Below are 26,113 nucleotides of genomic sequence, written 5' to 3'. Positions count from 1 at the left end.
TGGAATTTCCTTGCTTTTAAAACTGGTATAACAGCCAAGTCTGTACTACTATCTACCATATTAAATTTCAATCTTTAACAATAGGCGATATTGGTTGCTAATGGCATAGAACACTCAGCTGCTGTTGTGTGTGTCCTTTCTCGTTTTCCTTATTCTGCCTTTGGCAAGGCTGAACACATTTTTTGGGCTTGCATTTTGTGACAAATTTGACAAGATAATACCAATATTTACAATTTCTATGGAATTTTGCTCTGTTTCTACTTCCACTACACGATATTTGCCTACTTGGTTTTCGACACAAGTATTATGGAGATGCTTCAGGAACTCAAATGGGAATCTCTAAGGTAGAATCGAATTCGTATCCCGTCAGGTCCAGTGGACTTTCCTCTGTTGACTGATTTCAGTTGCTTTTCTATTCCTTGGACACTTATTTCGATGTCAGCCATTTTTTCGTTTGTGCGAGGATTTAGAGAAGGAACTGCAGTGCGGTCTTCCTCTGTGAAACAGCTTTGGAAAAGTTTCTTGCTAGTTTCACAAGAGAACTTCTACAAAGTATGGAAGGTATAAGACAAGATACTGGCAGAAGTAAAGCTGTGAGGGTGAATCTTGGGTCCCGTTTGGGTAGCTCAGCCAATAGGGCACTTTCCCTTGAAAGACAAATGTCCAGAGCTCAAATCTCAGTCAGGCACACAGTTTTAATCTGCCAGGAAGTTTCATGATTTTCTTTCATTGCACTATACTGTAGATAGTAACACTGCCAAGTGCAACAGGAATACTCAGCTTCTAGCAATGACTATAAAACTTCAGTTGACTTGGTTGGTAGGCCATTGTGCAACGGTGATTTCACAGCAGTTCCACAGTCAAGGAGACTGTACATACTGTGAAGTGTGAAATTCGAACTGGCTGCCAACTACAGTGCAGTGGAAGTCCTGTGGGGGTGAATCACTTTTAAAATTTACTTCATCTTCAGCTTACATCATTTGAAATTTTCCTAGCTGGCATTAGCTTTCCATACAGTTAAACAAGAAAAGAGTGGAACAAAAGAAACAGGTGTAAGTTGAATGTCGCAACATCGCCTTTTCCTGCTGCTGCTGCAAAACTGAATCGCAACAATAGTTTACTATCTGTCAGCGGTCACGGGTAGCTGATATGATCTTCAGTTTTACAAACACAGAGCTATTTTAGTACACTCTAAATACATGGTTTTACAATACCAGTAAGCGTCTTTATTGGTACTAAATCTATGCACACAAACACATCAATCAAACAGAGAACTAGGATCCTTGACTGGCCTCCCTGGTCCCCCAATTCATTGCCCGTAATGCACGTCTGGAATGTGATAAGGAGACATATACTTTCGTACCAGCCTCCTGCCAGTTGTTACATGAATTGACATGGCGTGTGTTTCAGCCAAGGCAATAAACACCTCAAGATGGCATTTGGAGGCGTCTGCCCAAACAAATACAGAAGTGTATTTGTGCCCGAGGGGATCACACTTCATTCTGATGTTGATGACAGATATCAGTTTCGACTGGAATGAAAGTTTAATTATTTAATACAATTATGCAATTGAAAGGTGTCTGCTTTACTCAGCCATCTTCCAGGGTTTCATTTATTCTCATGTGGGTTAATAGCACACAGTTTTGCTTTTGAATCAGTAACAAATTGATTGATATCTGCTTATTCTCTGATACATCAGCTACACTTAGGTGGGATTTTTTTCCCTCCTCACTGGCACAGTGTGGTTGCTTGGACCTTCTTGTCAAATGTGTAGCAGACTGGCTACGATTTAAGTATGGTGTATCTTGCGCTGTTTATGAAATTAATTTAACTCTTAATGAGGTACAGTAAGTTGGTACTTCATTCATCGAATAGATATTGCACCTTTCATACCATTTTCAAATGTGTAAATTTTGGAGTACAAACCTTATATCTTTAACTCAAATTCACACCTTTCATAAATTTATTTAACTAAAGCATTAATTTCACCAGATAGCTGAAGAGAGCATGTGTGAGACGCAGTCCAGTGCTCGAATGGAAGTACTTAAACTGAACATTCTTGTACCTAATCCGAGTCAGTTTTTTCAATCAAAAAAACCATTTCTGCTCACAGTAGATCCTAACAAAGAACAGCTTTTTGGATTAGTTATTATTTTGAGGTCAGATAAGGTAAGACACTTAGCTTCGAGACGGTGGCCAATAGCCATTTTATTCAACAGTTTTGTGGTGGTGTGGCACTGTGAGGTTATTTTGATGAAATATAACAACTTTATACATGAAAGCAAAAATGTGGGTTTCTGTCTTGCTAATATAGGAGACATCAAATGAAACAAAAATGTTCCATTGTGCTCTATAGGGTGTCCCAGGAGGAATGGTGAATGTTCAGGGATATGACAGGAATAATCATTTAAAGTGGAAAATGTCTAGTAAACATGGGCTCTAAAATGCATACTTTAAGATCTATGAGCACTTCATCCTCGATACTGTGAAACAAATCTCTTCTATTGCAAGTTTTTTGCTTTCCATATTTTGGGAGGTGGAAGTATGAACCAAAAATAAATAAAAATCTCCAGTAAACATGGGATCTTAAAGGCACAACTTAAGAGGGATGAGGACATCTTCACTACTGTGAAACACATCTATTTATAGAACAAGTTCCCACAGCTCTTAAGGCACACATTTTAGAGACCACGTTTACTAACAACTGTTTTCTTCTTTTTGTCCACACTATTTCCTCCCAAAATATGGAAAGCAAAGAGCTTGCAGCAGAAGAGATTTGCTTCGCAGTATCAAAGATGAAGAAGTGCTCAAACTTTGGTTAGCTGGAAAAAAAAAAACCAAAGAATACAAATAGGAACAATGTGGTGAGGGAGAGGGGGCAGGAAATGTGAGCATAAGATAGAGGGAGATCACTCAGAATTTCCAAAAGATCATATGCACCGAGCTGATAACTCACAAGAACGCATCTGGGCTTTAACTACAGGAACAACTGTGAAAGAAAATGTAAAAAACTAATCCCTGTTGCAAAACTGTGGTATAACTCTCACACTTTGTGTCCTACAATATCAACTCTGCCACAAAATGTTTTCGCAACTCTCATGTTATTTATGACACAATATCAACAGCAGAATCTCCCCTTCAAATCACAGCTACAGCCAAAGATGAGCAGTACTCATTTAAAGGTGAAACTAGCAGCAAGATACACACAGCTGGCACTCTGGTTTGATCATCTGTTGAAACTGTTAATACATCATTTCTGTTTGGTGCATTTTCTTCAATGCTCACATTCAAATGAAATGTAGCCCCTCTGTTTCACATACTAAAATAACTCCATCTGAACAGGCCTCAAAAGTTCCAACAGTATCGACTGACCGTCGTGTCGTCCTCAGCTGAAAGTTGTCTGCATTCGGACATTGAGGCACATATTGTCAAGCACACCACTCTCCCATTCGTTGTCAGTTTGACTGGAGCTGCTACTTATGAATCACGTAGCTCCTCTACTGGCCTCATAAAACCTGAGTGAACCTCGCTTGCAAACAGTGCTCAGTGGACCTGTACAGTCACTTCCAAGAGCTAGCCAATCTCGACAGTGCTTAACTTCGGTGATTTGACATGAATTGGTTTTACCACTACAGCAAGGCTACTGCCCTATTTCATGTACATTAGCGAAAAATTAATAATGCACACTCTGAGGAAATGGTTCCACATGAAAGAAGTTACATACATATTTTATACACAGTAATAACACTGCCATACAACCACGGTCAAACATTTCAATATCAACCTTGGTCAAACATTTCAATATATGGCATAAAAAAATAAAGTAGTTTACAATCTGAAGAGTGTTGTTGTTGTTGTTGTTGTTGGGATGTTTAAGGGGGACTAAACAGCTAAGGTCATCAGTCCCCCATTCCAAAAACCGGCGAAACAAAATTTATGGAACAGGTAAAACCCCAAGGGGGGAGGAGACGCCCCTCCCCCCAGTCACTGAAAGAACACCAATGTGGCAGCGAACACTAGAGACAAGAAGAGTACAGACGAACACTGTCTGAAGAGTGTTTTGAACATCACAGGGCTTTACTAGGCATGGCCCTGTTCGAGAAAATGTACTGAACAGAAACAATGTATTAACTGCTTCAACACCTGACCAAGGCATAATACCAGCTGTATACCTTGCTGTCAGTTTCCTCTTTAAATGCATGTTGGTCTTCTTTGGCCATAGCTGTAAGAATTGTTCCTGTTATTCACTGCCTTCCTGTAACTTTTGAACTGACTTACTGATCTGGGGGAATCTACAGTTACGTGTGGGTTCTGAACCATGGTGCAACTATGCATTTCTCGCATCAGAAAACACTGTCAGATATTAAAAAAGTGATAAGTGTCAGATAAAAACCCTGCGATTTACTGCTCTTTCAACTTGAACCTCTGCTAAACTACAATGTGCCTTTGTAAATTGTTCATAGACACAATCGTAAAGATATCAGATATAATTTTAGTTGATAGTTTTCAACATTATTTTCCTGGTAATATAGACTGGATTGCCACTGTTTTACTGCATCCTATTCATGCTCAAACTGAGTCATGAATGGTGATTGTGCTGCCCTAAGGAGCTGAAACTAAGTGTATCCATAACCACACACTTTCTGGAAGAGCAACTCTCTGACACTGCACGGACAACAACAGAATTGGCTTGAGTGATGTTCCTAATGTATCCTGCATCATTCAGTGTTTCAAAAATTAGATGTGCATTCAGTGTAGGAGATGCTCAGAATTGATCCACAATGCCTCTGACTGATACACTTTGAGAGTTACTACTTGCTGTGCCCACAAAGGATCTATGCTGATGCAAACACAGAATCTGCTACCACCCCTAACCGCACCTTTTCAGTCCTCATCTTTCTAGTTACTTCCTCTGCACGGAGCACAGCTTCTAGAAAACTGTTCTTCAGGACTCTGGCTAATACAGTATACCTAATATTGGTCCTAATTTGTGACACAGTTGCCACAGCAATGAGCAATGGCTGCTTTCCCCATTTGGCAATCCAGGCATAAATATATGTGCCACTAGTGACTACACCCAAGATGAAGAGCATGTACATCTTCCATTTGACCACTGGCACAAACAATGATACACAGCTAAGTGGGTAGATGAACAAGTGCCAGACTACAAATCCATATTCCGAACTTGGTTCTACTGTTTCTTGCTGTCACTTATCATTTCTTTCTTCCCTTACAATGATGCAATCATTTTTTAATGTGAAATGAAAGGAGGGCACAGCTTTATTGGTGAGGAGACCCCCTGTGGGGTTTTTCTGCTGCCAGGCAAAAGTCTTCCTATCTTCCTATTACATGCCATTGAGCTGATGAAAGCGAGATGAATTATGAGGGGGAAAAAAAAAAAAAAAAAAAAAAACCACACACACACACACACACACACACACACACACACACACACACACACACACAGTTTTGGGGAGTGAAAACCCCCAAGCTTGGCAGGAATCAAGCCAGGGGCCCCGCAATCTATAGGGAGCAACACTTACCAATAGACAACGAGCTGCTGAGTTTTACAGTGAAATATACTGAGATGCACAGTGGTTCGGAGTGTATGTTGAAATTGCAGGTTCGCCTAGTCCGTTAGTTTACTGGGTAAGGCAGTTCAGAGAAAGGCAATGGCGTTCACCTCCATGCCTAGTAAAGCACTGTTGTGTACAAAGAAACTTCCAGGCTGTGTACGGCTTTACATTACATCACATCCTACATGCACAGAATGAGGAGGCACAGTGGTTGCCACACTGGACTCGAATTTGGGAGGATGACGGTTCAAGCCCGCATCCGGCTATCCTGATTTAGGTTTTCCACGATTTCCCTCAATCTCTTCAGGTACCACCGAAGTGAAAGGGCACAGCCAATTTCCTTCCTCCTCCTTCTCTAATCCCATGAGACTGATGAACTCACTGTTTAGTGCCCTCCCCCCAAACCAACCAACAACCTACATGTTATTTAACTCTTCATCCAGCCTAATGCAGGCCCACAATATTACTTCAACAAAACTGAGGTAATTGTACAACTGTGTTTGTCACTACCATCTTGACATGACTGCAGTGTTTGTAATCGAGTATATTGCTTGAAATAACAAATTACCCTCTCTGCATGCCAGAAACAGTTGTTGGAGGCCTAAAGTTTTCAAAATGAGAACCTGATTCATACTATGTCTATGCACAGGGGTTTGAGTCAATGCCTTTATTCCATTCTATCAGAGCGTTCTGTATACAACGTGTTTCTACATCATATCTTTAAAGCTGTCCATTCTTCATTTCCAGAGTACCCGAATATGATTAAAATTACAATTGACGGTTAGTTGTTTATAGCACCACCACCATAGCAATATCCCCACAGAGGAATGCACTCAGATGAGTCTTCTTTTCTTTCAACTGTTGTCAAATCACTGTGCTGCTCCAGATATCTATCACATCGGTTTGTCGAAGCTGACACTTACAGCCAGTAACATAACTGTTGTGATCTTTCTACGGTTTTTCTGCGCAGTATGTTTAATTTGCTTAACAAAATTTCTAAAGCTAAAACAAAAAATGAATATAAAGGTGATAAAATTATTATGATCCTGCAAAGCAAACTTAGTAATGCACTTTGACTCAAAAGAAGGGAAGAGTGCACCCTGTATAGGATGACATAGCTGTAGTTACTGTGCCGGTAATTATGAACCAACAAACGTATCCCCTTTTCTGCTCAATTGCTCAATCCCTTTATTGCTATGGTCCAGGTGCAGCATCTACGACCTTAGTAAAGATAATCTGTCTATTATTAACTAATTAATGCAAAATTAAATGAAACAAAATTACAGTACTTACCCCATTACAGATTCCATAATGTTGTATCATCTCTTCCATGTTGAGAGCAAGAAATCCACAGTTTTGGAAAAGACATCTGATGTATCCTTTCTGTTCAAGTGATATCGTCCAAGATATTTTATGCACCTTTGAATAACCACGTTTTCTTACAAGGACTCTTGGAAGTGGATCCTCTTTACGCACTCTAAAATGTTATTCAAACAAGTGATATGCTTTTCACAGGTTCATCTTTACGAATTCTATAAATTATAGGTGTCTCTCTTCCAAAAAGAGAAAAATATATGTATACTTGACAAGGCAATTATTTTCCTTTAAGAGCTATGTGGTTTTGGAATTTCAGAGCACTTTTCTGTTGTTTGTTTATTTTCAAAAGTCCAAGATTTGGTACACAACCACAATCAATATGAAGATTATTAACTGCATTAACAACAAATAAAACTGGTGTGACTATCAAATTTCACTTGCTACAACTGAAACCAACACAAAAAAGGAAAAGCTTGACTGGAAGACCCAACAAAAGGAAGTGAAAAATCTAATGAACTAAAGATAAATAAATTAGAATCCTTTGTTCACACTTGCACAAGACTAACAACACACAGATTTCTCCCTGCTCCTTTACCTCACAAAAAGAAATATTATACTTATGCAGCTTTTCAACCTTAGCACCCACTGGTCATCAGGTACATATTCTCTAATGTTTCAGCAGATATTTGCAGTATGAAGATTATGTTAGCCCAAACAAATGTGTTTTGTGTAACAGCCAACATCAACAGAAAACATCAGTTTCTGCCTTGCTACCAGTATTTAAGTGGAATCTTAAGTGTATATCTAACAGAGAAGTCCCAAATTAGTCTAGTGCAATATTCAGTTTCATTACATGTACTAACAGGGACAGCATAACAGAAGAATAAGCAGCATTCCAGCAGTGACTGGAAAGTATCATTGCACGCCACCAAAAACTGGCTAAAGCCAAAGATAAGTTCAGCCAAAATTTTTCCAAAGGACCAAATAGTGTTCAGATAGTACAGGTTAAACATTGTTTGTGGTTGAGTGTTTGCTGGTGTTAGAAGAAGTTTATCTTGTAATGAAACTGAAGTAGGTAGTTCCTGCAAGTTAGTATGGATAGTTGTTATACTTAACAATCGGAATAAATTAATAATTGGTTCTTTCTACTGACCCCCAACTAAGGTGATTCAGTTGCTGAAGAGTTAAAAGAAAATTTGAGTCTCATTTTAATTATAGTTTGTGGTGACTTCAATCCTCAATATGTTGTCGAAAAAACTGGTTTAAAGTTGGTGGTAGCCATAAAAAATAGTACAATCCTGAGCAAATAGGAAGCATCATGACGGATATATGGATTAGTGACCAAAACGATACTGTAGGGAGACTAACCAACTCAATACCATAACACCTCAAGCCACCAAGAAAATGCAAAACGTAGTGGTTTAAAAATGCAGATAAAAATTCGCTTGACAGCTTCCTACGAGACAGTCTCCATTCCTTACAAACTATGTAAGTGCAGACTACATGTGGCTTGAAGTCAAAGAAATAGCATTTTCAGCAATTGAGAGATTCATACCAAATAAATAAACAAATAAAAGATGGTGCTGATCCTCATGGTACACAAAATGGGTCAAAACATTGTTGCAGAAACAATGAAAAACATGTGCCAAATTCAAAAGAACATAAAATCTCCAAGATTGGCAATGTTTTACTGAAGCTCAAAACTTAGTGCAGACTTCAATGCAAGATGCTTTTAATAGTTTCCACAACAAAACAGTGTCTCGAAGTCTGGCAGAAAATCCAGTGAGATTCTGGACAGCAGCAAGACACACTCAATACCTTCACTGCACGATACAAAAAATATTATCACCAATGGCAGGGCTACTACAGCAAAGTTACTAAACAGACTTTTCTGAAATTTCTTCACCAAAGAAGACTAAGTAAATGTCCCAGAATTCAAATCAAGAACAGCTGCCAGATGAGTAACTTAAAGGTAGATGCACTCGGCACAGCATAGCAGCTTAAATTATTTAATCAAAGCAAGCCCCTCAGTCCAGACTGTTTACCAATAAGGTGCCTCTCAGAGTATGCTGACACAGTAGCTCCACACTTAGCAATCGTATAATACAACCATTTTCTCGATTAAAGGTGTGTACTTGAAGACTGGGAAGTTGTACAGGACACTCCAGTACTCAAGGAAGGGAATAGTAGTAACCGGATGAATTACAGAACCAAACCACTGATGTCCAATTTGTGATAGGATATTAGAAAATATATCATGTTCAAACATTATGAATTGCTTCAAAGAAAATGATCTACTGACACATAGTGACACACAGTTGTCATGGATTCAGAAAACATTATTCTTGCCAAACACAACTAGCTCTTCATTTGCATGAAGTAATGAGTGCTATCAAAAGAGCATCTCAAAATTATGCTCTATTTCTAGATTTCAAAAAGGCTTTTGACACATCTCCTCACACGGGGCTTCTAATCAAATTGTGTGGCTACAGAGTATCATCTCCATTGGGTGACTGGATTCACAATTTCCTGTCAGGAAGGTCAAAGTTCAAAGTAATCAATGGAAGTTCATAAAGTAAAATGGAAGTGATATCTGGCATTCCCATGGAAATTGTTGTAAGCCCTCTGCTGTTCCTAATCTACATAAATGATTTAAGACACAATCTGAGCAGTTCTCTCACTCTGTTTGCAGATGATTGTGTCACTTACCATCCAGTGAAGCAATTAAAAAAACGGCAACTGAAAATGGTTTTGACAAGATATCTATACAAAAAGTGTGAGTCATCCGTATGAGTACTAAAAGGAATCTGCTAAACTTTGTTTACTTGATACATCACACAAATGTAGAGGCTGTGAATTCAACTAAATATCTTGGAATTACAATTACGAGACACTTAAATTGGAACAATCACACACATAATGTTGGTGGAAAGGCAAACCAAAGACTATATTTTATTGGCAGAACACTTACAAGGTGCAACATATCTACTAAAAGAAATTGCCTACACAACACTTGACCATCCTCTGCTGGGGTATTGCTTGACATATGGGATGCTTACCAGATAGGATTGACAGAGGACACCAAAAAATTCCAAGGAAGAGCACCTTGTTTTGTATTATTGTGAAACAGGGAGCGAGCAAAGTGGAGGGAGTCATGGACACGATAAGCGAGTTGGCGTGGAACCCTTAAACCAAAGGCATTTTTCCATGCCGTGAGATCTTTTCACAAAATTTCGATCACCAACTCTCTCTCTCTCTCTCTCTCTCTCTCTCTCTCTCTCTTGAATACAAAAATATTTTGTCGATGCCAACCTACATAGTAAGAAATGATCATTGTAATAAAATTGAGAAATCAGAGCTCATACAGAAAGATTTAAGTATTCATTTTTCCCACGAACTGTTTGTGGGTGGAATGGTAGAGAAATAGAATGAAGGTGGATCGAAGAGCCCTCTGTCAGGCACTCTCATGTGAATTCCTGAGTAATTATGTTGATGTAGACCATACTGTTCAATACAGTCCTGGCTGGCAAATAGGATCGCACCATGCAGCAGCATGAAACTCATTTGCAACTACATTACTGATTATTCTGTGTGTTTTGGTACCCCTTTTATTGTTCATCACTACCGTAATTCAAATATTACACTAGACTAATTTCACATGAATTTTGCACAACATTAATTTGAAAATGTTCTGTCAAATGCAATGTTAAGATTCCGCTTTAAACACTTCTAAAAAGGCACATATTAAAGTGTTTTATTGATACTGAGCATTACATGAAATGCATAATGATCAGCGTTTGTTTGGACTGACTACATCTACACACTGGAGAACAGAAGTTGCAGATACCTGCTGAAATTTGGGAAGGAGATGGAGGGGGGAACGCTCTTGATAGCTCTTAGTAAACACACCTACTATATATGCATTGCTAAGGCTGTAAAATTACACACACACACACACACACACACACACACACACGGAAAAGAGAGAGATTATAACAGGCTAATCTATCTAGTTACTTAAGAGATGCAATGTGCACCAACAGTAATGATAAACATACACAAAAGTTAGGTCAGCCTCAGATTTTCAGAATAAAGTTTCCTCCATATTAGTGTCAGAATAAGGGATTCTCACTTCAGCCCAAGTAAAAGATGAGTGGGAGGTTGCAAAATATGATCCATTTATCAAAAAAAATTTGCCTGAGTCTGGACCAGGACAATTATGAGAGAGGCTTCTAATATTGAATTTAGTATTACCAATAAGATCAAAATATCTGAGGATTCAATTCAGAGCTAAGAAAGTATGGTGAGCAAGGAGATGAGCAGCACAATGTTGAGGGAACAGACTGAAAAAAAAAGCAACCGTTATGAAAATAAAATGAAAATAAGTATGGGCAGGAGAGGCTGAAGGGAGAGAGACAGCTGTGAAAGAATGAAGGTGTCCAAGAGATTTGTAGACTCAAGTCGATGATGACATAACGCCAAATGGCAGGGGTAGACACGTTGCAAAGACAGTAATAGCATAATTGTACACTGATAGGTAGGGGATTAGAGCCAAACAAGCACTGGATAGGAAGTGGACACCTACAGATCTCATCTGTTACAGGAAGAAAGTGCAAAAACACCCAACACAATAAGGGGAACCTTTATTTCATCAAAGAGTGTAGTTTTTTTACCAATAACTACAGTTTGCCTGTCTTACTGAAACCATTGAACAGTGTCTCTTTCTGGGTAAACATAACAGACAAAATGAGTTGTTGGTTTAAGTGTAGCATCAGGCCTCTTACATACTGAATGTGATATCTGGCACCTCGTGCATAATGCTTACAACTTAACTGCATAATTCTTGCCATTACTACCTCTTCATTGCTTGGAGAATAAAACCCCTTATACTTAGCTCCCTTAAATGTGTAGTATCACTTTATGGTGCTCACTGTATGCTTATGCCCAGATTCCTCTTCTTTCTTGTATTATTCTGATCTCTCTATCTCTATCTCTCTCTCTCTCTCTCTCTCTCTCTCTCTCACACACACACACACACACACACACACACACACACACAAAATCAAAGACCATGTTGGACTTTCTGCACCCAATTAACAGGTTTTGCCACTGTCCATATCACCCCTTCGTCCTTTAATTCAATAGTCCCAAGCATGGCTAGTAGTTGGTAAGTCTGGCACTCCCGTATGGCAGGCAGGACAGTGGACTGGAACTGAAGGGAAAGAAGCAAAAGTGCCCCTGCTCCCTCTACTTTTTTTTTTTCCTCTCTCTCTCTCTCTCTCTCTCTCTCTCTCTCTCTCTCTCTCTCTCTCTCTTCCGTCACTTAAAGAGTGACATTCACTGTTTTTTATGCTCATTGTGTTACATTTCTCTATAATCTGCTGAGTGAATATGTTGGACTGGGGTAAGATGATATCAGAATATCTGGATTATGCACAGTAATGTTTAAACTGAACTTTGGGTTGACAAATGCTTTACAAATGAAAAATTTTGGATGGCTTCACTGTCTGAAAGTCATTCTTCTTTGATGAAATAACTCAGTGTACAACTTCATTTTCAATCTTCAGTCTGAGCCTCCATTTTTTCTTCTGTGTAGTCAGTTACTAAAGGTGAGTGCGCTCCCAAACGCAAATGGTATCAGTTCAATCTACTCTCGCTGAAATACAGGCCTTGTTTCCATAACAGAGATTCGCATCACTTCTTGACCATTATTCGGTGCTTGAATATAATTTGTTCATTCAATTTTTTATACTTCTTGTAATTTTGGTAAATTCCACTCTATTTCTCAAAGAACTACTCATAAAAACATTGTTATATTTATTAAGTTTTATCAAACAATGCGTTTCATGAAAAATGATGCTTCAAGATCAAAATGTTAGAAACACTGTCAAAAAGTTAGTACTGGGAAAGGTGCTTACAGGATGCACAATAGCAAACATAAACATTAATTTATATAATGAGAGGATTATTAACTGTGATTTTGAGTAGCTACTCTAGTTTTGAAGAGCCAAGGTAATGGCAAAGAGAGGATGAAGGCACTGGCTTAGTCAGGTCTGTAGAAGAGAATGATTGTTGTTGGATCAAGGGTGTGCAACTGTTAGGCTATAAGAGAGCAACATCGTTAAACAGGTAAACAAATAGAAGGTTTTATAAGGTGAACATCAATTTGTAATAATCTCGATGAATGGTCCCACGTTTAGGATAGTGGGGTCTGGGCTGTCAGAATGTGATATATAGGAGCCGCACTATCTACAAAGAATAGAATGGTTGGGAGAGAGGGGGGGGGGGGGGGGGAGAGAAGGAGCGGGAGAAATGATAAACTCCAACCTATTCAAGAGAAGCACATGAGTGTGATTAACAATAGCTTTGAACTAACAAATGAGATAAAAGAGAAAGAATGAGTAGAATAAGTTAAGGCCAAGAAGATGGCAGAAATGATTTATTTATCAATTATATTAGTACTGACATCATCTCTGATATGCTCAAAAGGAGAAATCAATAAGTCTCTAAGTCTTAATTTCAGGACTAACTTCTCCATATTACCATAACTTAAGAAGCATGAAAAGGGAGAGGAGGAGGAGGAGGAGGAGGAGGAGGAGGAGTAAAAAAATATGTATGAGGAAGTGGAAATATTTTCAGAATGAATCAACTCACAAGGCTCACACTCATTCTCAACACAGATTTCACTAGAACAAAGATGGAAACATTAGCACTTCATGAAGAACACAAGGTGTTTCTAAAAACTCATCACATACAACACAACAGTTCAAAACATACAAGAAAATAAATAGCCCCTATGAGAGAGACCAAAACCACCAAAATATTAACATATATGGGTGACTAATAATTCCTAAGATTTTTCTCTTTTCAAACATAACACTCACTGATGATTGGAAGCGCAGCTTATGAATGCTCAAGATTGGTTACCTTCCTTTCTGTTGTCTGTTACAATTCTGCTGATTGTTAAGCAGTGTTCCTTTTATGTTCATATGGCAAGTAGAGATGACACTGCAATAAACTGCTTTGAAAAATAAATAACGTACTTCTAAAAGTTAAAGAGTTTCTGGATACATACGGGAAAACAAGCATTATACAGCAAACTTCTTGAAAATAAGTAATAATGTGCAAAGTAAGTGACAAGTTCTTTATAAAGTATGAAATTTTACTATGAATATTTTCACAAATTCTTTCAATTTCACATAATATTGATAGAATCATCACATTCTATCTTACAGCATTTGCTCATTTGCTCCCATTCACCACCACCCCTGAAATCTGTAGTGCAGTTTTTATTCATATTCTGAAGCGAGACCAATTAATTCACTGGGGCGCAAAATTGATTAAGTCATTTATATAAAAAATCGGCACTTTCTGGGGGTCTTCGTATTTTAATATCTGACATATAGTGGCCACAATGGTAACACTAACTTATGTTAGCAATGATATCCTTCCTCATACAGATGTACTTATCATCATCAAATTTATCGTAGGCCACTGGAGCACTGAAGGATTTCAAAGTAATCGGATAAAATATGTGTCAGTCCCATTTCAAGAAGGATCATTGGTCAGGTGGACATAATTATAGGTCTATTTTGTTGATGTCAATCTGTTGCAGAACTATGAAACAAGTTGTGTGCCCTTTTTGGGGAACAAATGGAAACTTCCTCTATAAGAATCAATGCGTATTCTGAAAACAGGAATGTTGTGAAAGTTGACTCCCACTGTTTACCCAAGAGATCCAGAACACGTAGGTAAAGGCTCCCAGGGTAACGTTGTGTTCCTTGACTTCTGGAAGGCATTCGATACACTTTCACATTATTGTCTAGTAATCACAAGACTCATCAATTCCATAACTAGGGTATTTGCATAAACTTTTGTGTGTCTATCACGAGTACTAAAAATTTAGCCTCATGAGCTATAAGTCTATAAGTATTCACAGAAATTCTGATTCTTTGTAATTTTATAATTTTTTCAAGTGAATATTTCTTTCAGTAAATTGACTATTTTTATCACAAAATAAAGAAATCATACAGGATGTAATTGTCTAAAACCACTTTGGAACTTCAATTAATCATAGTTTGATGCAGAATAAAAATAGAAAAATGGCACAATGAAACAATTCATTGGCAGGACACCATAGTTATTAAATACGAGAATTTTTTTATAAATACAGAAGAATGTCAGATTAAATTAAGCAACTGGCTCACCATCTTGGAAAGTTAAGATTAGGGAGATATTGGAGGGAAAAACAAGTACCCAACAAAAGTGCTTACGCAAGAAACCATAGATAGCACATTGTCTCACAATAACATTGCATAATGCTCAAGACAATAAAGTTACAAGAATTCAGCCTTATGCCATAGTGTACTGACAATTGTGCTTCTCACTCACTATCTGCAACTAATATAGGAAGATGAAGCTACTGATACTCTTTACACCGATCAATGCACTGTGCTAACTGCTGATGTAAAAGTATAATTTTACACTACATGTGCATTTTCTTAATTTATGAAATTATATATCATAGTTTACACCATATGATGATGTTGTTCAGCACCAAATCACGTGTACAGAGATAGCAAGACCCTGTCATTTTTTTACATTTCCTGTTGTTCCTTAGTTGCTTCAAAATTCTTGGAGGTATGTTCGGTGTTTGCTACTAAATGAAGGGCAGTCTGTATTTTGCCACAGGCATTTCACTTCTTTTATTTACGAAGCATCTTCAGTGGCCTGTCATATTGACACCTTCTACTGCTTCTCACAAATAAAACTATCTACACATGCACTCATAGTTAATTGATGCCGCCTAATTGTGAATGTGTTGATGAAGTGTGATTATCAATATCAGTAAATTACTCCCTCATATATTGTCAGTATTGACCAGCTGTCTGTCCAGTCTTTTTTCCTACACTGCACAGAGGTCTCCTTATTTGCAATAATCCAGCCAGATAATCATACCGAATGACTTCAGTAAAGTGCAAATGTCGACTGCATTAGTTTTAAATGTTCTACTTCGTATCTGAACATAACTGTACAAGTGTGTATGCAAAATACATAAATGGTGACGAAATGATTACTGAAGATTGTTCACTTACAGATTTATCTTCTCAGTCAACTTATTCTTTATAATTGAGCCATATGTTACTGGAAACACACATTTTCCTTTGATGTTCCACATTATTTCTATCAGTTCTATTTCGAGATTTCTACATCCTGCCTGTTTAGCATTTGTTCTCGGCATCTTGTAAGGGTTCAACCAATACATGATTTGATTTGATAAGATGTCAGTCCATTCCTTAAGTTTAATTATACCTGTTTCATGTGATATTCACAAAAGATGAGCTTATACTGATTTTATGCCTGCAATAAATAGGTTTTTCTTGCCTTATATTTTAATTTGTAAGTACTGTGAAATTCATTTGCAATAATAATTCTATAATAATTGAAGCATTTGAGATGTGGTGCTACAGAAGAGTGCTGAAAATCAGATGCACTGATAATATAAGAAATGACAAAGTTCTCTACAGAATCAGAGAAGGAACATATGGAAGAAACTTACACCAGAAGAAGTTACAGGATGGTAGGGCACATGTTAAGGCATCAGCAAATAACCTCCACAGTTCTAAAGGGAATTTTTGAGGGTAAAAACTGTAGAGGAAGACAGGGGTTTGAATATATCCACCAATTTTATAGTATGCATTTACATACTCTACTAATATATATCCAGCTGCAAACATGCTGAATTACATTAAAAAGGAATTACAAACCTCTTTGCTGCAGACATTGATTGTAATTCCTCTTGCTTCTTAGATTTTGGTCCATGTGACCGAATCAAATGTAGCTTAACACACTCAGCTGACTTTAGGCGTTTTTGACACACAGGGCACATATCATCTGTAGTGATGCTTACCTGAAACCCAATGCAATAATTTTTCAAGCTTCAATGGAGTTAAAAAGCAAATAATGAATAGATAGTATTGCAACTGGCAGCCACGATAGTAGGCTGTATCAGCTTGAGTGCCTTAACTGACGTCAACGCTTAGATTATACTTACCACTCAGTGACAAAAAAGTGAGTACTAAAATTAAATTACATGTTGAGGCATTAAGTAACTGTCACTTTTGTAGCAATATATGTAGCAATAAACAATATTAAACTTCCTGGCAGATTAAAACTGTGTGCCGGACCGAGACTCGAACTTGGGAACTTTGCCTTTTGCGGGCAAGTGCTCTACCATCTGACCTACCAAAGCACGACTCACGCCCCGTCCTCACGGCTTTACTTCTGCCAGTACATCGTCTCCAACCTTCCAAACTTTACTGAAACGCTCCTGCGAACCTTGCAGGACTAGCATTCCTGAGAGAAAGTAGAGCCACATCTCTGCAATACCCTTTCTTTCAGGAGCGCTAGTACTGCAAGGTTCACAGGAGAGCTTCTGTAAAGTTTGGAAGGTAGGAGACGAGGCACTGGGAGAAGTAAAGCTGTGAGGACGGGGCATAAGTTGTGCCTGGGTAGCTCAGATGGTAGAGCACTTGCCCGCGAAAGGCAAAGGTCCCGAGTTCGAGTCTCGGTCCGGCACACAGTTTTAATCTGCCAGGAAGTTTCATATTAACGCACACTCCGCTGCAGAGTGAAAATCTCATTCTGGAGTAAATAATATTGTTCATTAATTATAGTAAATTTTGAAATAGTAGAGAATTAAGGCTTACCCCAGCACATGTAGCATAGTGTGCACTCATATCCTGGTATGAGAGACTAATATAGTTGCAGGCTCTCAGGGGGCACCGTATATAGCCAATGTCCTCCAATGAGTCCATCCAGTACTGTGCAAAGCCTGACAACATTCGCCTTGCTCGAGTTCTCACAGTGCTAAAAGTAAGAAGTCCATATATCATCATAATTATAAAAGTACCACAATTTCTGTTTTGGTTCTTATGTACAATGTTAATATACAGTCTTTTGAGATGAGGACAAAAATTTTGTTATTTGACACCAATCTTTAATGATAGGAAATTAGTTGTAAATTTAGGATACAAAAGTAATTCATGAGAGCTGTATCTCAATATATTTTTGCAAATATCTGTAGGTAACATTGTGAAGCAATTTGAAAAATAAAAATACAGAAAATCATTTACAGGGAAGGTGAATGAATGATGTCAATTTGTTGGGAGAATTCTGCAAAGCAGGTTGCATACATGGCTCAGGTGATGGTGGTGGTGGTGGTGGTGGTGGTGGTGGTGGTGATGTTTGGTTTGTGGGGCACAGTCACCAGCACTTGCCACAATTTTGACACAGCACAGTCCCCCCCCCCCCCCCCTTTTTTTCCCACAGTCCAATCTAGCCACTGTCACGAATGAAGATGATGGTGAAATGATGGAAACAACACAAACACCAGTTGCTGGGTAGATTAAATCCGCAATATGGCTGGGAAACGAACCTGGGACCCCGTGATCCAGAGGCAGCAACGCTAGCCACTAGACCACGAGCTGTGGACATGGCTCAGGTGACGGTTGATGCCAGTACAGTTATTACTATAAATTGACAAGATGGCTGGCATGGTGGTGCACCAGAAGAACTTTAAGCTTGAGCACCGACTGATGGAGTAACATGCACCTGGGCATGAAGCACTTGGGTTGACAAGAAACATGAAGAATGTGATGTGTAAAGCCCAGGAGATAAACAGAAAGCCAACATTAGCAATGTGGACAGGTTCATGAGATACAAATGCACTGTTTTTGTAACAAATTGGATTTTCTTACTTGTTTGAGTAGCATCTGGTGGAACTATCATCTGTACTGACTGCACTTGCACATGTTGTCTGTTGCTGTGGAGTCTGCTGAAGTTGCACTTGATTATTCATTGGTATAAGCTTTCAACATATAAGAAAAAGAAAACAAGTGATTAGGTGACAGGTGATTAGGTGACAAGTCACTCTGGTGAAATCAAAACACATCAATAATCACTTCACATTACACTATTGAAACATGTTAACCAATAATGGCTATGGTAAACACTGCTTGCATTTTACAGTTCTCAAAGAAATACTACAACAAAATAATCATTTTTAATTCTAGATTTACTTCACAAACAATTTTCACATTCTGTACTGTATACAGACTGAAAACAAAAATAAATAATCAAAGAAATATCAACACCTATGAAAAGAATAGATTGCTACTCACATTAAGATAAAGCATTGAGTTGCAGACAGGCACAATGAAAAGGCTTACACACTAAGCTTTTGGTCAAAGCCTTCTTCAGAAATGAAAGGAAAACACATTCACACAAACAGGCACACCTCACTCACAAATGAACTCCTCCTCCGACCGCTCACGCAGATTGCAACTGTTGTGGGTGAACAAAAGCAGCAGTCTGGAGTGGGTCAGGGATGGGGGAGGGATGGCAGGGTACAGGTGGGGATGAGCGAAGAGCTCTGCCTTGCAGAGCACAGAGGGACTGCAAGACAAAGCTGCCAGGCGCAGTGTCGGGAGGCTGGGGTGGGGGTGGGGGGAAGGTAATGGGAAAGGGGAGGAGCAGAAACAGGAAAAGGCTGGCGAGTGTATTGGCAGAGATCAGAGCACAGTGAAGGTGAGGGGACTTGAATTGGGATGAGGTGCAAGCACAGAGGAGGTGGAAACTTGTGTGTGTAGTGTGGGTACAGCAGGTTATCATAGGTTGGGGACAGGATCATTTCGGAAATGGAGAATGCGTTGTAAGGATAACACCCATCTGTGCAGTTCAGAAACGCTGGTGGTGGGGAATATGGCCTGGGTTGTGAAACAGCCACTGAAGTCAAGTATCTTATATTCAGCTGCATGTTATGCCATAGAGTGGTCCATCTGCTCTTGGTCACTGGTTGGCGGTGGCCACTCATCCTGGTGGAAAGCATCAATGGTAACAAGAGAGATATCTACCACATGAATTAACAAGAAGTGCTACTTTTACCCCATGGTACACAAATCAGGTCAGAACACAGGTGCAAAAAAAAGCATGCCAAATTTAAAAGAATGCAAAAGCCCAAGACTCGCGAAGTTTTACAGAAGTCAGAAAATCAGCATGATTTTCAATGTGAGATGCTTTTAACAGCTTCCACAACAAAACTTTGTCCCAAAATCTGGCAGAAAACCCGAAGAGATTCTATTCATATGTAAAGTACATCAGTGGGAGACACAATCAAAATTTACACTCTGTGATACAAAAGGTTAGGTTACCGATGGCCATACCACTAAGGCAGAGTAACTAACCACAGTTTTCCAAAATTCCTTCACGAAGAAAGACAAAGTAAATATTCCACAATTCAAATCAAGAACAATATGAGTAACTTAGAAGTAGATATCCTCTGTGTAGCAAAGCAGCTTAATTCAAAGTAATCTGTTGAAACACAGATAGCATGGATTCAGAAAATACAGTTATTGTGAAACACAACTATTTCTTTATTCATATGTAATAACAAGCAGCATTGACAGGGGGTGTCAAATTGATTCTATATTTTTAGATTTCCAGAAGGCTACTGACACTGTTCTTCACAAATGACTTCTATGTTGCATGCCTATGGAGTAGCGTCTCAGCTGTGCAACTGGATTTGTGCTTTCACGTCAGAAAGGTCACAGATCACAGTAACTGATGGAAAATCAAGTAAAATGGAAAATAGGGCCTCTGCTCTTCCTCATTTACATACACGATTTAACCTGAGCAGCTATTTTAAGATTCTTTGCAGATAATGTGGTCATTTACCATCTTGTAAAGTCATCAGATGATCAAAACCAATTGCAAAATGATTTAAACATGATATATCTACAGTGCAAAAAGTGGCAATTGACTCTAAATAATGAAAAGCATGAAGTCACCTACACAAGTACTAACAGGAATCCGCTGAATTTCAGTTACATGATAAATCACCCAAATCTAAAGGCTGTAAATTCAACTAAATACTTAGGGATTACAATTACGAATAACTTAAATTTGAATGACTGCATAGATAATGTTGTGGGGAAAGCAAACCAAAGACTGTTATTTATTGGCAGAACACCCAGAAAATGGAACATGTCTAGAAAGAGACTGGTTACACTATGCTTGTCCACACACTTCTGGAGTATTCATGTGCAAGGTGTGATCCATACGAGATAGGATTGACAGGAATTGCGAAATAGTAGAGAGAGCATCATGGATATGATGCGCAAATTGGGGTGGAAGCCATTAAAAAAAGGCATTTTTTACTATATAAGGACCTTCTCATGAAATTTCAAGCACCAACTTTTCCTCAGAGTGTGAGAATATTTTGTAGACAGCCACTTACATAGCGAAAAATGATAATCATAATAAAATACAAGAAATCGGAACTCACATGTTTGTTTTACCGTACATTGTTCAAGAGTGGAATGGTTGAAAAATTGCTTGAAGTTGTTCAATGAACCCTCTGTCAGGCACTTAATTGTGAATTGTAGAGTAATCATACATAACAATAGAAATAATCAATTTTTGACAATATAATGTAATTGGAGAGATATAAAAGTGTACTCACCAAGCGGTGGCACGAGAACAAACACACCAAAAATGTTTAACTCATGCAAGCTTTCAGAGCCAGTGGCTCCTTCTTCCAGCATAAGAGTTGAGGGAAAAGGAAGAGGGGCATAGGAAGAGGACTGGAGAGGTTTAGGGAAAGGGGTACAATTCGGAAAAGTCCCCCAGAACCCCAGGTCAGGGGTCCCGTAAGTCTCCCCTGACCCGTAGTTCTGGGTGACTTTTCCAAAGTGTACCCCTATAACTTTCCAGCCATTTTCCTTCACCCCTTTTCCTTTTTTTTCAACTCATCTGCTGCAAGAAGGAGCCACAGGCTCCAAAAATTTGAATAAGTTACACATTTTTTTGTGTGCATATTCTCCTGCTGCCTCTTGGTGAGTAAATTTTTTTATCTATCTGATTACATTACAGAGTAATCATGTAGTGGTAGTTGTAGGCAGAGTTGGACAGTTGGTTGCTAGTCATACCAATATAATAAGCTGTGCAATGATTCAGCAGAGCTGGCAATGACATAGCTGCTTTAACAGACAGGCCTGACGAAAAATGTAGTGCAGCTTTTACAGACCAGAGTGGTTATGGGAGACAAAGCAGGCTCTTATCATGTGACAGAGGGGGCACTCCTTTGTAACTTGTTCCTGGTTCTTGGGGTGGGGGTGGGGGGGAAGGGTGGGGGGAGGATTGGGTGGGCGAGGGGGGAAGGGGGGATGGGGGTAGGGGGGGAGGGAATGGCACAGATTTGCAACTAAGTCTGGGGGAGATAGGGTAGAATAATATAAGCACTTCAAAACATAAATTCACATTTGCGAGCACTTATGATATACCTTGAATGAACAAACTGTGTGGGTTGTTTTTGTTGTTGTGGTCTGAAGAATGGTTTGACGGTGCTCTCCATCTCCGCCTAACTATTGCAACTTACATCCTTCTGAATCTGTTCATTGCTCTCTTCTCTTGGTCGCTCTCTACAATTTTTACCCCGCACACTTCCCTTCAGTACTAAACTGGTGATCACTGATGTCTCACAACATGTCCTAACATCCGATCCCTTCTTCTAGTCAGGTTGTGCCACAAATTTCTTTTCTCACCACCTCTGTTAAGTAACTCCTCATTAGTTTTATATGATCCACCCATCTAATCTTCAACATTCTTCTGCAGCACCACACTTCAAAAGCTTCAATTCTCTTTTTGTCTACATACATAGCTACACCCCAGAAAAATACTTTCAGCAAAGACTTCCTAACACTATGTGGCTGTGTGGGTTATACAATTCAAATAAGGTGAGAGAGTGCAGGCAGCTTATATTGAATGTACCCAACGTGGTAACAGAACGTAAGCACTTCAAAACATAAAATCCATTTTGACATAACTCACAGGAGCACATAGTGCACGTCATATAATCTGGATAAGATACATACATGCCATTCAAAATATTGATTACAAGGGATCATGTAACTAAGTATGTAAGTATACACTCCATACTCTTAATGTATGTCTAATTCAGTTACAAGGAACTGCATAATACGAGCACAACTTGTTATCATTTAAATGACACATATAATTATATAATAGTTACAGGATTATGCAAAATAAGTGTGACCATATAGAGATACAAAATCAAATGCTAATCTGAACCTCTATGTAGTGTAAGGGTTGTGGGGGTAACACTACAAGCTGTGTGACATCATCACAGAACCATTTAACTGTATGCTGAGCTGTAAAAAATGGAAATGTTGTGTGGCTAGGTCCTCCTATGCAGTAGACCAGTCGCCTGATGCAAGTCTTTTAAGGTGACGCCACTTCGGCGACTTGCGTGTCAATGGGGACGAGGAGATGATGATGATGATGATGATGATGATGATGATGATCACAACACAACACCCAGTCTCTGAGCAGAGAAAAATCTCCGACACAGCCAGAAATTGAAACCAGGCCCCTTGGCATGACAGTCCGTCATGCTGACCACTCAGCTAGTGGGGCTGACGGAATGTAGACATAATTACATTTTAAGATGAAAAACAAAAAAAGGATACTGTACATATGTCATGTAAGTGCAAGAGCTGTTACTTAAGCCATATTGTGTTGTCTCTTGTCTTGAAATAATATAACTTTAATGCAGTTAGGGATACATTTAAATATAGAGTATTTAAGTATATGTCTACATCATACCCTGTTCCCATGTAACTTTTGATATAATAGGAGAACATTCTTTAGAACAAGTGTTAACACAATTGTATAACACTACATGGGTAAAGTGAGCATATAATTTCATGGTACATCACCAAAAAGGCTGAAAATAATTTTATCTACAAATTCCAACAAGTTATTCAAAACATCATTTGCATGTCTCTTCTTGTGGCTGTATATTTTCAAGTAAGAGCATAAATTTTTCCCCTTAGGGGTATAGTGTAAAATTTTCTTATTATGCTCCATATTACTTATATGAAGTTGATTCTCTGAAATGATGATCAAAGGCAGTGGCATTATGATTGCCATTGTGCTCTCTGAAACGTAAAAAATGACCGACATGTCTGTCCCATACGAAATATTTAACATTTCCACATTCTAATTTGTGATCAACTGTGCAAACAAACCAATATATGATCAATAGGATAATAATAACATGAAGTGCTGACCACAGGTGTCAGGATGCCACAATTACACTCTCACATAAATTTTGTAACATTCATACTTCACTTATTGGACATTTTTAAACTCAATTTATAATATTGTCATTAATTTCATTTCATCTTTGATGGGTACTAAAACAATATTTGAACATCAATCATAAACAGTTCTCATTTTCTACTTCCAGAATACTTTTCACAAAAAAAAACTAGCTTTTAGTTAGCATTTATGTAAGGAACTCTTGTGCATGTTAAGAACATTCTCCAACTGATAACCTTCATAATATAAGCAACTCTATAAAAAGCAATGTCAAAAAACACATTTTATGAATTTCAGTACCAAAAAATAAAAACTACACAATACTCACTCTTGCAGTGTCAGAGGAGCAAGTTAATATTTAACTCTGTAATGTCAGTTTCTAAAAGCTAACAAGGATTTCACTGTAACCATTAAATTTTCTGTCTGTAATAATGGACAACACCATCTGTAGTTACTGAAATGATAAGCAGTGGTGAATCAGCCATAGAGAATCAGTTGTGTTCCAGTTTTTGTGCAATAAACATGTTATTGTGAAAATTGAAACTTCTGTGTCAACCTGATTACTTAAAATTTCTCTTGACATACCAAATCATTAGCTACACTGTGAAGAATTCAGGAAGTTGCAGCAAACTTGGTGGAGCAGACACTCACAACTTCTCTACACCCACTGCAGCGACACAGTTCACCCCCAATGCAGCGTCACAGTTCACCAGAACACAAACAGGAGTATTTACTATCAAATGTTACGCCCTGGGAAATCCCAGTAATATTTTACTATTATATTTATTCTCATAGTGTTTTTTTTTATGTCTTTCAGGGTTATCCTACTCCTTATGAGTCTTAACCTATGAACGTAATGTAGGAGTTTTGAAGGTAATCTTTTCTAAATATGTTTCGTTTTTTTCACTGAAACTCATAGCCATAAAAAATGGTATCAGGCCTCAACGAGTAGACAATTTACACCACAAAATAAAAATAGAGGACAAAAAAAATTAAAAATTTATCTCAACAACATATCAAGGAAAAGTATCAGAAAACACTGAACAACACTTCCGAAAATCAAATATCTCATTTGCATTCATTACTTCTAACCACACCACCATGAACCATGGGGACAAGGTGAGGTGAAGTGGCTTGCTTGCCTCAGCAATACATGTTGTCGTACCACATGTTCAACCACAACATAGGGGTATTTGTTTGGAGGCCACACAGACATATGGTTCCTAAAGAGGGGCAGCGGACTTCTTAGTAGCTGCAGGGGCAACAGCTTGGAATGACTGACTGACCTGGCCTTGTAGCATTAAAACAAAAAAAATGGTCTTGCTGTGCTGATACTGTGAATGGTTGAAATCAAAAGAAACTATAGCCATAACTGAGGGCAAGCAACTCTACTGTATGGTTAAAAGATGATGACATCCCCTTGGGTAAAATATTCTGGAGGTAAAAGGTCCTCCATTCGGATCTCCAGGTGGGGACTACACAGGGTGATATCGTCAGGAGAAACAAAACTGGCACACTATAGATCGGAGCTTGAAATGGTAGATCCCTTCTTCAGCCAGATAGGTAAAATTTAAAAAGAGAAGCAACTGTATGGATATCAAGAGCTCAGATCGCAGCCTGTGCTAAGCAAAGAACGCAAAGCTGAAAGGTGGAAGGACTACATAGAATGTTTATACATGGGACATGAATTTGAAGGCAGTATTATACAAAAAGAAGAAGATGCAGATCAAGATGAGAGGGGAGATTTGATACTGCAAGAAGAATGTGACAGACTGCTGTAAGACCTATGTTGAAACAAGGCTTTGGCAGCAGGTGACATTCAGTAAGAACTACTAAAAACCTTAGTAGACCCAGCCATGACAAAACTCTTCCATGTAGTGTGTAAGATGTATCACAGAGACGAAATACCCCCAGACTTCACAAAGACTGTAATAATTCCAATTCCAAAGAAGGCAGTAGCTGACAGGGGTGAAAATTATAGAACTATAAGTTTAATAAATCTTGGTTGCAAGATACTAACACGAATTCTTCACAGAAGA

General features: G+C 38.5%; 1 protein-coding gene across 4 annotated transcripts in view; it reads right to left on the bottom strand.

The window, feature by feature from the left end:
- Window positions 1-26,113, bottom strand: part of LOC126277997 (uncharacterized) — a 277,984-nt gene that overhangs the window by 214,201 nt on the left and 37,670 nt on the right. For 3 of the 4 annotated variants that reach the window (XM_049977675.1, XM_049977677.1, XM_049977676.1), the window contains exons 4-7: window positions 18,653-18,762; window positions 17,603-17,762; window positions 16,661-16,803; window positions 6,870-7,053 (exon numbers count right to left, since the gene is read on the bottom strand). In XM_049977675.1, the coding sequence (XP_049833632.1) occupies window positions 6,870-7,053; window positions 16,661-16,803; window positions 17,603-17,762; window positions 18,653-18,762 (597 nt within the window). The remainder of the gene's footprint in view (window positions 1-6,869; window positions 7,054-16,660; window positions 16,804-17,602; window positions 17,763-18,652; window positions 18,763-26,113) is intronic. The other variant, XM_049977678.1, reaches the window with a different exon arrangement.

Source organism: Schistocerca gregaria, chromosome 6 (assembly GCF_023897955.1).
Source record: "Schistocerca gregaria isolate iqSchGreg1 chromosome 6, iqSchGreg1.2, whole genome shotgun sequence".
Classification (NCBI taxonomy): Eukaryota; Metazoa; Arthropoda; class Insecta; order Orthoptera; family Acrididae; genus Schistocerca; species Schistocerca gregaria.
Note: the sequence above shows the minus strand (reverse complement) of the source record. Positions and strands in the feature narration are given on the sequence as shown.